Below are 13041 nucleotides of genomic sequence, written 5' to 3'. Positions count from 1 at the left end.
CTTTGTGAGGAAATTAAATCAGGGGAGTGGTTATTTTAAAGATGAGAGGATGGAAACCCCTCTCCTCACCTATCACCAAAAGCTGTGAGTGGCACACCAAGGGAATACTTGGTTTACAGATTCTGACTCATGGTGACCCCATGTGTGCAGAGTAGAACTGCCCCATAGGGTTTTCAAGGCTATGTATGACCTTTCAGAAGCAGATCTCCAGGCCTGTCTTCTGAGGCACTGCCCAACTTTGGGCTAGCTGTCAAGAACTTAACCGTTGGTACCACCCAGGGACTCCTGAAGCTAGTGTAGGGGAGGGTAATTGGAGTCAGGTCACCTGCCTCCCAAGCCAGTGTGCTCTTCCCCAAGGCTTGGTCATTCTCATGTTGGGCCCTAATGAAAGGCCTGAGCCTCACTGATGGATCTCAGACTGTGCTACACTCTCCTCCCCTGTGCCATGTGTCCTTCTGCTCCCTGCTCCATTTGACAAGATTTTCTGTGATGACCAAAAATTACAAACAGTACTTCATCCCTGATTTTACCTCAAGACCTTCAATCCCATGCCCAGGAACCTGGCAGCTTCAACCCCAGCCCCTCCCCCTGATTCCAGGTCATCTTAATTTCATGATTATAAAACTCCAGGGACTAGCCCAGTGGTGGCCAAACATAGTTATACTCGGTTCTCTAGCCCTCGGGAAATCCAATTCAATATTTCTGGGGCAGAGCCTAGGAACCTACATTTTAACTCACTCTTGCAGTGATTTCAGTGCAGTTTTTCACCTGATCAGTATTTAGCAACCGATATCTACCATCTCAGTGCTTTTCAACTTTATTGTGCACATGGGTCTCCTGGGGACTTTGCTAAAGGCAGATCCTGATTTGGTAGGTCTGTGGTAGGGCCTCGATTCTGCACTCCTAACAAGCAAGGCTCCATTCCTCTTCTTACTTGGCTTGGAAGGCCAATTTGAAGACTCCCCTCTGTGGTGCTGTTGTGTCAGAAAACCTCTCTCTTTAGCTTCCATTAGAATGCCAGTGTTTAGTATTTTATCTCCCTGAAAAATGCCTGAATATTTGGAGGACAAAAAGTATAGCCAGTAGAGCCAGGGAGAAGTGTTTGTGTCCTTTCAGCCTGCATCCTTGGCTAGTGTGCCATTTCCTTTACTGGATACTGTCAGATGGCCTTCATCATTGTGGCTGGGATCTGCCTCTGCCTCTACTTCCTGTTTCTGTGCTTCATGGTGTTTCAGGTATTTCAGAACATCAGTGGGAAGCAGTCCAGCCTGCCAGCCATGAGCAAGGTCCGGCGGCTGCACTATGAGGTGAGCAAATCTCTTGGCTCTTTCTGGAATGGGTAGTCGATATCTCCTGCTTGATGTGTAAACACACACACATCTGTGGTTTGACTGAAAGGTTCCTCTTTCAAATATACATTGAGATTCTCATGTAGGATCTGTGGGCAAGATTCAAGGCTAAATCTTACTCTTAGAAGCATCTAACTGGCCCATCTAAATCTTGGAGTTTCCCGTGGTATACATTTCTCTCTGTCCCCAGTAAGGAGGAAACTTGTTCAGCAGGTTCGTCAGCTGTGGGATGGAATTTAGGGGCATACTAAATGGGAGATGTGATTATGTCAGGATTGGCACATTGCGTGGGGTGAGGCTTTGATCAAGGTTCTCTGCTGAGAAACAGCCTTAAGACTGGGGATGGACCCAGGTGGTCTGATTTCCAGACCCCAATAGACCACATCTCCCCTAAAAGACCCAGCAGGTGCACACATAGAATTCAGTAATCTCGGTTTATAGATTGCACACCTCATTCAAGAGAAAACACTTATCATCATCAGATCTCTAATGCAGACAACATAATCTTAATCAATCAAGAATCCCTTGAGCTCGTACCTAAGTGGCTGCCCGTGGAGACACTGGCCTGATTACTCTGTGAACAGGGGAGCAGAAAGTGCAGAGCCACAGGTTTTTATATGCAGCATATCTGCAGATGTTGTTGTCAGTTGCTGAGTCAGCTCCAATTCATAGTGTCCCCAGTGATCATGGAGATGGTACAGGACCGGACAATGTTTTGTTCTCTTATACATGGGGTATCTGCAAATAGGAGCTCCTAAATAATAATAGGTGTCCCTCCCTGAGACATAAAAAAAAACACATAGCTCCCCTTAAATCCCGCACTCAGAAAACCCCAGACACTTTCTGAGGATTGCCCATCTCCAGAGCTAGAGTGACACGTGAGAAAACTCAACCAAATCCACTTCATGTTGATTAATATGCACATTTCTTTGTGTTCACTGGAGCAGAATTTTATTACAACCGCAGAAAACTTGGATTCGGTAACTTTGAACCCTTGCAGAGAAGCATAACCAGCTTAGCAGGGAAATTAGCAGCTTCGTAACGTGCTGTGAATGCAATTTCCCAGGCTCTGGTATGGCTGCTTTATGTGAGATAAGAACATAGGAAGTATTTGGCCCAGGAAGTTTCCCAGCCACATTCACCCCTGCAGGAGAAATGCTGCCGTGTGAAGTTATTTTACTGACACTCCCTAGGGATTTGATTTCATAGACTTTTTAAAATGAGCTTTTCATAGATTTATATATTTGAGATAAGGATTCAGTATTAAACTATCCCTTTCCCTCTTTCCTATTAGGGGCTGATTTTCAGGTTTAAGTTCCTCATGCTTATCACCTTGGCCTGTGCTGCAATGACTGTCATCTTCTTCATCGTTAGTCAGGTAAGTGAACCCTGGGATCTCTGGGTGAGAACGTCCTAAAGAGTTCCCTGTAGTCCTCACAGAAAATTGTACAGAGCCACTGAGGAAAGGATCAGGGAGGCTGTCATCTGGACAGCTGGTGGAGCCCTGTTTATTTATACTGCTGTAACCTGGGGCTGGGGGCAGCGGTGGTTCCGTAGTAGAATTCCGTCTTCCCATGTGGTAGACCCACATTCAATTCCCAGCCCGTGCATCTCAGGCACAGCCAGCACCCATCTGTCAGTGGACGTTTTTGTGTTGCTGTGATGCTGACCAGGTTTCAGTGGAGCTTCCAGATTAAGGAAGAAAGGCCTGGCAATCTACTTCAGAAAATCAGCCAGTAAAAACCCTATGAATCACAACGGTTTGATCCTGTTGTGCATGGGGTTGCCATGACTTGATGGCAGCTAACAACAGCAACAATTGGAGACTTGTTACTTGGTCTCTGGAGGTAGACTGAATTTCCCATTCACTGTAACTCTAGGGAGGAAAAAATTTGCTAAATAAATTAAAAGTCTGCAGCGATATTGAAGAGGGCATATTCCATTTACTTAAGAGAATAAACTTTTTAAGCCCTGTAGCAGAATGCTAACAAGCAATGTATTAATTTAATTTGATCCTAATCTAGCCATTACCATAGATCCTTGGACAATTCATCAGCCATTCTCTGTAGTAATTATATTGTCTGTTAAACATGGAAACTAATTCAGAAGTCCCCTAATTATATTGCCTCTTAAACATGAGAAGTAATTCAAGAGTCCTCTTGATAGATCTGGATCTTTCCACACTGGTTATTTCCAAAACTCAAAATTTTGTTACACTTAGGAATCTCAATAATGGCAATGGGGATAGGTTTTAAATATTGGCCACTTGTTTTAGAAAGTGGGAAGTACTGTTTAAATCTAATGTATTACATATCTATCATTCATTTGTACTTCACCAAATCCTATGAGGTAAGTAGGATAGGAATTGGTATCCCAGTTTGCTGGCATAGGAAATCTAATTGCTCTAGAGACGTTTCCTAGTTGTGTTGCTTTCCCACTGGGTGGACCTTTGGATGGATCACTTAACATTTCTAAGGTTTTATTTCCTTTTCTTTAAAGTGGGTATAACAGCAGTACCAGCACAGAAGGTAGGTGGAAGGGCCAAAGGAAGTAACACTTGCAACATGATTAGCAGAGTGCCTGGCACGTTGTAAGTGTGTGAATAACTGTGCTATTATGAATACCAAGAAGGTTCAATGTCTTGCCAAAGGACATACAATAAGTTTCTGCAACACCTGGGGTCACCATGAGTCAAAACGACTTGATAGCAACCGGTTAACTGGTTAGAGCCCTGGTGGCTGTGCGCCCTAGAGAGTTAGTGTTGTCAACTCTGCTGAAGGCTGCAGTGAATGGAAAAAATAAGACATATATATATATATGTGTGTGTGTGTGTCTGTGTGTCTGTGTGTCTGTGTGTGTGTGTGAAGTTCTACTTTGACCTCTAACAGTGCTGTATTTGTATCAGGCTGTTTGTTTATAAAACTTTGGAAGCTTTACTCTCTACTCCAAATGCAGTAAAAATATTTCAGATTCTGAATGAGTTTTTTATTCAGCCAGCTGAGGCTCAACCACCCATATTCAAATAAGGCATATCTGAAGCATGACTTATCCTTGGCTAATTCCCTCGTGTGGGCAAAATGCTTTCCAGCCCTCTAGCCCCTCAGTAATGGACTGTGATATTGACACTCCCACTTCTGCAAGGCTGAGAGAGCATGAGCACCACCTAGACAAACAGAATCTCAATTAAGATGAGTCCGGGAGTAAAAGGCAATACCAATATAAGTTCTTATAAAGGCAGGAAGCAAGGGTATTTCCATCCTAATACATGCTTTTACCACTATATAAAGTTCGGGTCATTCCCACCACACGCCCATCTCACTCTCTTATCTCTTTTGAGAGCTCCTTGTACCTAAAGTCAACAGGGACATTTTGCCAATCTTTAAGGCTACATACTGCCAGAATTAACTATGTACGTGCTTAAAACCAGAAAACCAAACCTGTTGCCCTTGAGTTGATTCTGACTCCTAGAGACCCTATAGGACAGAGTAGAACTGCCCCGTAGGGTTTCTAAGGCTATAAATCTTTATGGACGCAGACTGCCACATCTTCCCGCCGCCAAGCGGCTGGTGGGTTTGAAGTGCTGACTTTTCAGTTAGTAGCCAAGCACTTAACCACTGTGCCACCAGGGTTCTTTCATGTACTTGCTTAATTATATATATTAATACACACACACACACACACGCGCAAACAGTTGCTATCAAGTTGATTTCTACTTATGGTGACCCCATGTGTTGCAGAGTAGAACTGTGCTCCATAGGGTTTTCAGTGGCTAGTTTTTCAGAAGTAGATCTCCAGGCCTTTTAAGCAAAGACTAGTCTTCCAAAGAGCCTAGTGTGTGGCTTTTCTGTGGAGAAAAAGATGAATATTCCGTTGCCCCACTATTTTCTAACATGGCTCCAGCCAGTAGCTGGCTTTTTTATCTGCTGTGACATTCGGCCCAGGGTGGATTTCATCTCTAAAGGGGGAGCAGTGAGGCCATTTGGATTCCATTAACTCCTCATTCCTCCTGCTGTTTTTTTTAAGGCTTATTTATAGACATCTAAGACGTTTTCAGGTATAACAGTGTCCCAGGTACTGTATTAATATAGTCATCAGAGGATTTATTTTTTAATGTCATTTTGGAATGTCTCAGCAATGATCTCAACTGAAAGAAAACCTATTGGGTAACTTTTTGAAATGGATCCCAGCCTTAGGTGAAAGGAATGTATTAAAACCCCCATTATCCTCTCGGGCTGGCTGGGAGAGCCTGCATTTAAAGCCCCATGAAATATAATATGAGGGGATCTCGCCAGGATATTGAAGCTCTGAGGCCAGGAATGAAAGGCCGACCGAAGCTGTGGAATGCAGTGACCTTGAGGCTTTGTAGCTGGGTACTGAGGTGCAGTCTTTTAATGCCTCCTATTTTAATGGCCTCAGTCATAGCAACCAAGATATGGTACATCACAGTCTGGTATTTCAGCCCCTTCCCTCTGGGGTAGGGGTGGGGGCGGGAGAGGCGTTCCATTTGAAGGTGGCAGGCATTACGGAACAGATGTGCAATGCAGGGGGACAAGTTCACTGGCCTTCACTAAGGGAACCCCCAGGTGCCTGACATTCAGGTCAAGCCACATGCAGCAAACTCCCAGAGAAACTGTCCCCAGCTCTTTTGTGTGTGTGTGTGATCATTTCAGTCTGGTACAGAGGAAATATTTCCAGTAAGAGGTCCTGTATCTGAGTTTTGGCTATCTTGTTGTGAAGTGGAATGTTGGTTGTCAAGACTACTGGATGTAAAGGGATTTGACCTTCACTTGGCTCCAGGGGTATAATTGGGTGGTTTCACACAAAAGTAAATTGTTCAAATGTAAAACCAGGAAAACCAGAGACTTTTAGAAATAAGGCTTATGCAGAGGATGAGTTTTTTTTTTTTTTTTTGCAGGGGCATCAGAAGTCTGGGAGTACCTTATTTTACTCTCTGAAAGTTAGAAGGGGCGGCTATCACCTCTTGCATTGGCATTAATAAAATTTGAATTTACAAAGCCTGCTCTGTTGAGGCTGGTTATTGTGGTATATATTGGTGGGAATGTGCTCAGAGCTTGGGATGTCTCAGGCATGAATAATTGAACAAGGAGAGTTGGGAAAAGCCCAAGCCAGTCTCTCACCAGTAGAGTTACGCTATGTACACAGTTCATTTATGCAAATTCCTCTCTTTGACCTCAGCAGGAAATAATGCATTTAGAGAGAGCTTACAAATTAAATAGTGTGGGTAATTTTGCCCTCCATCCTAAACAACATGCATGTGTCCCAGAGCAGGCATGAGATGAGAGCCTGAATCTACTGTTTCCTCTGTCAGTCTCAGCTCCCACATGCCTCCATGGCATGAATACCTCATCCCAGTGGTTCTACTGTAAAATTATGTTTTGCCTATGTAATCCATTTATAATATACCGCACATTATTATGTTTAGAGTATATAGCACATTCCAGACTAATCCAGGCTAGGAAGAAAGGCCTGGTGATCTACTTCCGAAAATTAGACAATGAAAACCCTATGGATCATAATTGAATATTGTCTAGTGTGTTGCTGGAAGGTGAGCCGCCTAGGTTGGAAGGCACTCAGAATGCACAGTGGCCTCAAACATACCAACGATTCCTTAGATGATGAAGAGCTGGACAACGTTTTGTTCTGTTGTACATGGGGGTGCCATGAGTCGGAAACAACTAACAGCAACGTGTTAATATACAGATTTGACTATACAAAAATCTGTGTATGTAAATAAATAAAAATACCAAATCCATTGCCATGAAGTTGATCCTGACTCATAGCAACCCTGTTGGGGAAATAGGGTTTCCAAGGCTGTAATCAGACTGCTTTCTCCCGTGGTGCGGCTGGTAAGTTCGAACAGCTGACCTTTTAGTTAGCAGGGAAGCGCTTTAACCACTGCACCACCAGGGCTCCTGTGTATGTTGAAACTGATCCTTGCTAGAATTGGCCTGACTGATCTACGTAAGGAAATAACCCAGCTGTGTGCCTCATACATAGTGGTGCTCAGCAGATTTTGTTGAATGAATGGGAGTGAATGTGTAGGGATGCCCGTACACATACATGGAGGTAGAAAGGGAGAATAGAAACAGAAGCTCTGAAGAACCACCTGACTGGAAAGTAAAGAGAAAAAAGTTGCAGCTAATAGTATGATAATAATTGCATTTAAAAATGAAAGGAAATGAGACTAAAGGGGCACACCAGCTGTGGGGCAAGGACTAGAAGGCAGGAGAGGACAGGAAAGCTGGTAATAGGGAACCCAAGGTTGAGAAGGGGAGAGTGTTGACATGTTGTAGGGTTGTTGACCAGTGTCATGGAACAATATGTATACTAACTGTTTAATGAGAAACTAGTTCCATAAACCTTCACCTAATGTACAAAAAAAAAAAAAAAAAAAAATCAGAGGAGATGCCAGTGGGTAAGAAGTGTTATTTAAATATTGCTCTCTATTGTGTTCCTTTATTATCACTTAAAACAAGTAGTTAACACAGATGTTAGCAAGGCTGAGATATTATTGTAATAATAACAAGGATAGCGATAAGGTTTATTCAACACTAATGATGTGCCAGCCACTATTCATAGTATGTTACTTGAAATATCTTATTTATAGTCTTGATTACAACTCTATGAGGTAGGTAGGCAATATTTCACTCTAACACATGGGTAAAGTATGGCCCAGAGAGGTGAAGTATCTTGCCCAAGATTGCTCAGGCAGATGGTTATGGCTGTGACTCCAGAGAATGTGTTCTTAATTATTACACAGCACAAGAGTAGGAATATTATTTTAAACTGTGACCATTCTCTGAAGTTAGCTTTGTGAGGCAACCATTGTGTAAGGTCAGATTTCCTTGGAAAATTGACTTGATCGTCTATGGTGTTATGTATGTCCCAGGTGGTACAAATGGTTAACCCACTTGACTTGCTAGCCTAAAGGTTGGAAGTTCAAGTCTACCCAGAGGAGCCTTGGAAGAAAGTCCTGACTATCTGCTTCTGAAAAATCAGCCATTGAAAACCCTTTGGAGCACAGTTTAACTCTGACACTCAAGAAGTCGCCATGAGTCAGAATCAACTTGATGACAACTTTTTTTTTTTTAGCACTTAAAAGTAAGAAGAGTGATATTGGGAGATATTTCTAAGAAGACCGAAGTAATTTCAATGCTGGTGCATTGTCCTGCAATCAGTAATCATTACAGAATCCTTTTTGCTGAAAGATATTCCTGAAAACTTCCTATAAAATAATTTTATAGTTATTTTCCAAAATAAATAAGATTTTATGGTGGTGGATTGTTTATGAATCATAAAAATGAACAATAATGTATCAACAAAGCCAAACTAAAGCTGGTACATCTATAACAGTTAACCTGGCTAACTGACACCCCAGGTCTTTCAAGAAGAAATGCCTGTACATTCACCTGTATTATGTCACGGGCCCCAGTGGGTGATCGGATAAACAGCATGATCAAAGGGAATACAAAGCCACTGCATCATAAACAGGAAGTGATGTCACCCTGCTTGTTGAAGTCATCACCATTTAGATCTGGTGTGATATCTTAGAAATTAGAAGGAGCCCCGGAGGTGGCTTATATAACCTAGCCTCATTAAGCTTTCATGAGAACATTGTCTGATGCTTTCTTTTTCTCCTGGTTAAAATTTTCTATACCAAACAGACGTGGTCAAAATCACGTCATTGATCTCGGAGCTGGCACAGATTATTAGTCACTCAGCTCAACAATTCTGTTGACAGTTGTCAGCATAATCCAAGTCATCAGACAGCCCTTTAAACAATTACCAAGCCATTAACACAGTTAAAAGTAGTTCCAAAACATGCCTTAGAGAATTGTGAAGCATATGAAAGCTTCAAAATTACTTTTATGAGTGACTTACCTAGAGTGACATTATATGGATAACTAATATTTATTTAGTGTTTACTATGTGCTAGGCAATTTCTAGAATTTTTTTTTACTCAGCTCCCCTCAGTAGCCTTGCAAGTTTTAGATATCGTTATCTCTGTTTTACACTTAAAGAAATTGAAGTTCAGGGTGTTGATTTTTGTTTTACATTAAAGAAAGTGAGTGGTCGAGCTTGGATTCGAAGCCCAGGTCTTTCTGCTCCACCACAGGGCCACACTAAGGAAAACTGAGGATCCGTTGTTCACTTGGAGTCCTAGGCTAGTGCAAACGGTTAATGCACTTGGCTGCTAACTGAAAGGTTGAAGGTTCAAGTCCACCTAGAGGCACCTCGGAAGAAAAATCTGGCCATTTACTTTTAAGAAATCAGTCATTAAAAATGCTGTGGAGCAAGTTCTACTCTGCTACACATGAGATCACCCTGAGTCAAAGTTCACTCAATGACAACTTTTTTTTTTTTTATTGTTCATGTAGTCCACCTCTTTGCCAAGGGCCTGTGGTGCATCAGGCACTGAAGATACAGCAGTGCACCGAACAGAACTGTCTTTGGCCTCAGGGAGTTTACAATGAGCTGGGAAGACAGACAGGGCAGGAGGAATTGTAACTGTGGACTTCAACACAGTGTTTTCTTTTTTTAATGTGGGATAACAATGCACTGCTGTTTTAGGAAGAGATTAATACCTGTGCTCAGACATTAATGCCTAGAGAGAGAATTAAAGAGGCCACAAGAAAGAAGAGCTTCTGTGCTGAACAGCCCGTACTTAAATCCCCAATTCAAGGGATTGGAGAGTTGAAGCAGCCGTGTGTATACTGAGAAAGCACTCAGTGATTTTGATACTACCCAGTCTTGTCAGAATTACTGAGACAAATCATCAAAACAAGAAGAATGCCTATAATTCAGTGTGGAGCATCAAGACAATGTTTCTCAATTATTTTTCCTCCAAGGAATGTATAACCTTAGTTCTGCAAATACTGGCATGAATCACCAGGTATTTAATGAGCACCTCCTCTCTGCGCCTTGGGTGGTACAAACAGTCAATTGCTTGACTGCTAACCAAAAGTTTGGAAGTTGGAGTCAGTTCAGAAGCACCTCAGAAGAAGGACCTGGTGATCTGTTCCAAACATCAGCCACTGTGGAGCACAGTTCTACTCCGACACAGGTCAGGTTGCCTTGAGTCAGAATCAGTCAATGGCAGCTGGTTCTACTCTATGCTTAGAACTGGGCCAGCCATTGTCTACTGCGAGGCTCGCACCCTCAAGAATTCTGCATCTAATGGGGAAGACTTTTTTTTTTCATCAGTGACAATTTGTGAGTTACTCAAGATAGTAGCTTTCACAGCTGGACAATGAATAAGGAAGACTGAAGAAGAATTGACGCCTTTGAATTGTGTTGGTGAAGAATAGTGAATATACCATGGACTACCAAAAGAACGAACGAATCTGTCTTGGAAGAAATACAACCAGAATGCTCCTTAGAAGCAAGGATGGTGAGACTGCATCTTACATACTTTGGACGTGTTGTCAGGAGGGATCAGTCCCTAGAGAAGGACATTGTGTTTGGGAAAGTGCAGGGTCAGCGGAAAAGAAGAAGACCCTCAACGAGGAGGATTGATGACAGTGGCTGCAACAATGAGCTCAAGCATAAAAGCAATTTTCCATATCTTTTTTTATTTTTTATTGTGGTAAATATATATGAAGAGATAGTTTGCCATTTCAGCGTTCTTCACCTGTACAAGTCAGTGACCTCAATTGTGTCTGTCATGCTGGTCAACCAACACCATTATCCATTTCCAAATTGTTCCATGACTCTTAACAGAAGCTCAGTGTCCCTAATCTTTTAGAGCAGTTTTAGGTATACAGACTCTTGGGGTATTTAATCAGCTCATTTCCCCTCCACGGGATATCTTGAGAAGCAGCATAGAGTGATAGATGAGAGTTGGAGCTCCAGAGACTAGACATGTGTTTGTATTCTGGCTCTCCTCCATGACTTCAAAAGTACTTGCCCTCTCTAAACCTTAGTTTCCTCATCTGTAAGTGGATATAATAATAGTAGCTACTTCAGCTTAGTGGAGAGCATGAAATGAAGTAATGCGCATAAAGTCGTTGGTGCAGTGGTCTCCACCTGGCTGTACACAGTTACAGAGGCAGCTTTAAAAGTATGGATGCCCACAAGTCTCTAATTTAATAAATCCTGGGTATGGACTGAGCATCTAGGGGTTTTAAAAGCTCCCCAGGTGATTCTAATGTGCAGCCAAGGTAAGAGCCACTGACTTTGTGCCTGATACATAGAACCCAAAGCTAAACCTGCTGCCGTCAAGTCTCTCCCAACTCACAGCGACCCTGTAGGACAGAATAGAACTGCTCCATAGAGTTTCCAAGGCTGTAATCTTTACGGAAGCTGACTACCATATCTTTTTCCTGGGGAGTGGCTGGTAAGTTTGAACCAGCTTTCCGTTAGCAACTGAGTGCTTAACAACTGTGCCACCAGGGCTCCTGACACATAGAAAGCCCTCAGTTAATCTTAGTTCGTACTGATATGATTCATATTAAAGGATGGGAGTCTTACATAAGTCTTCATTTTTCCCATATATAGAAGGAAGAGACCTAGTATTTGCATTGGCTGATGCCTGTGTTGGTATTGTTTTTCTTCTCCGGTCCAAATAAATGTTGCTGTCCTTTGTCCATAGGTGACTGAAGGCCACTGGAAATGGGGCGGCGTCACAGTCCAAGTGAACAGTGCCTTCTTCACAGGCATCTATGGGATGTGGAATCTGTATGTCTTTGCTTTGATGTTCTTGTATGCACCATCCCACAAGAACTATGGGGATGACCAGTCCAATGGTGAGTTCTAGTCTCTTTAAAAACAAAACAAAACCCATTGTTGTTCTGTGTCTTTGAGTGGATTCTGACTATAGGGCAGGGTAGAACTGCTCCATAGAGTTTCCAAGGAGCAACTGGTGGATTCGAACTGCCGACCTTTTGGTTAGCAGCCAAACTCTTAACTACTTCGCCACCAGGGCTCTCTAGTCTCTTAATTCAGGACAGGTAGGCATCTGTCTTTACAAGGTTCAAATAGCTAAGGCTCTGGGCTCCCTCATCAAGCTTTCCCCACAAGAATACTTCTACTACTGGGTACAGTGATAAGCCTATCTGGAGACTCTGTAGCCATAACCCAAAAGCCAACACAAAAAAGGAAATTCTTTAAGTCCTCATTTTTTACTTTTCCTAAAACACATTGGAACAATTGCATTGTAGTCTAAAATATTTTCAGTTTTAGTACAAAAATTAAATTTGCTTTCCTCAATTTTTGAGCAAAATTGACTCTTGGAAAATATGCCATGTTCATTCTCTGAGTTTGAGAAGCATGATCCTGAGGCATCCGGTAGAAGAGACTAGGTCCTGAAAGCTGAAGGTAGAACAGGCTTTCTTTTACTCCTGCTCTTTTTTCTGCAAGTGTGTTGCTTGACACATTGCCAAACCAATGGCCATTCTCCTGTGCCCATAGCTTTCCTGTCATTTAGGGCTGGTATGTGTGCCTATCTCAAAGTTACAGAACCCTGAGATGTTGGTGCTGCAAAAGACCTTAGAGAACTTAGCCAATCCTGTCATTTTATAGATGAGGAAACTGAGGCTCAGAGAGGGGAGATCTTGCCCAAGGTTTCTCCACTAGCCATGGCAGAGGGAATTGAATATTACTGCCTAGGCCAGCGCAGTAACCACCTAACAGGTGGCCTGATAAACAAGTGATCTGAGAGCTTTTTTCTTTG

The 13041-nt window shown here is 42.5% G+C and overlaps 1 protein-coding gene across 5 annotated transcripts in view; it reads left to right on the top strand.

The window, feature by feature from the left end:
- WLS (Wnt ligand secretion mediator) overlaps positions 1–13041 on the top strand; it is a 154061-nt gene that overhangs the window by 103847 nt on the left and 37173 nt on the right. For 4 of the 5 annotated variants that reach the window (XM_064282121.1, XM_064282122.1, XM_064282120.1 and 1 more), the window contains exons 9-11: positions 1164–1307; positions 2644–2727; positions 11962–12115. In XM_064282121.1, the coding sequence (XP_064138191.1) occupies positions 1164–1307; positions 2644–2727; positions 11962–12115 (382 nt within the window). Of the gene's footprint in view, positions 1–1163; positions 1308–2643; positions 2728–6264; positions 6365–11961; positions 12116–13041 lie in introns of those variants that run through there. The other variant, XM_023549479.2, reaches the window with a different exon arrangement.

This window comes from Loxodonta africana, chromosome 3, assembly GCF_030014295.1.
Source record: "Loxodonta africana isolate mLoxAfr1 chromosome 3, mLoxAfr1.hap2, whole genome shotgun sequence".
Lineage (NCBI taxonomy): Eukaryota > Metazoa > Chordata > Mammalia > Proboscidea > Elephantidae > Loxodonta > Loxodonta africana.
The sequence above is the reverse complement of the archived record's forward strand: the minus strand, read 5'-3'. Positions and strand labels throughout refer to the sequence as shown.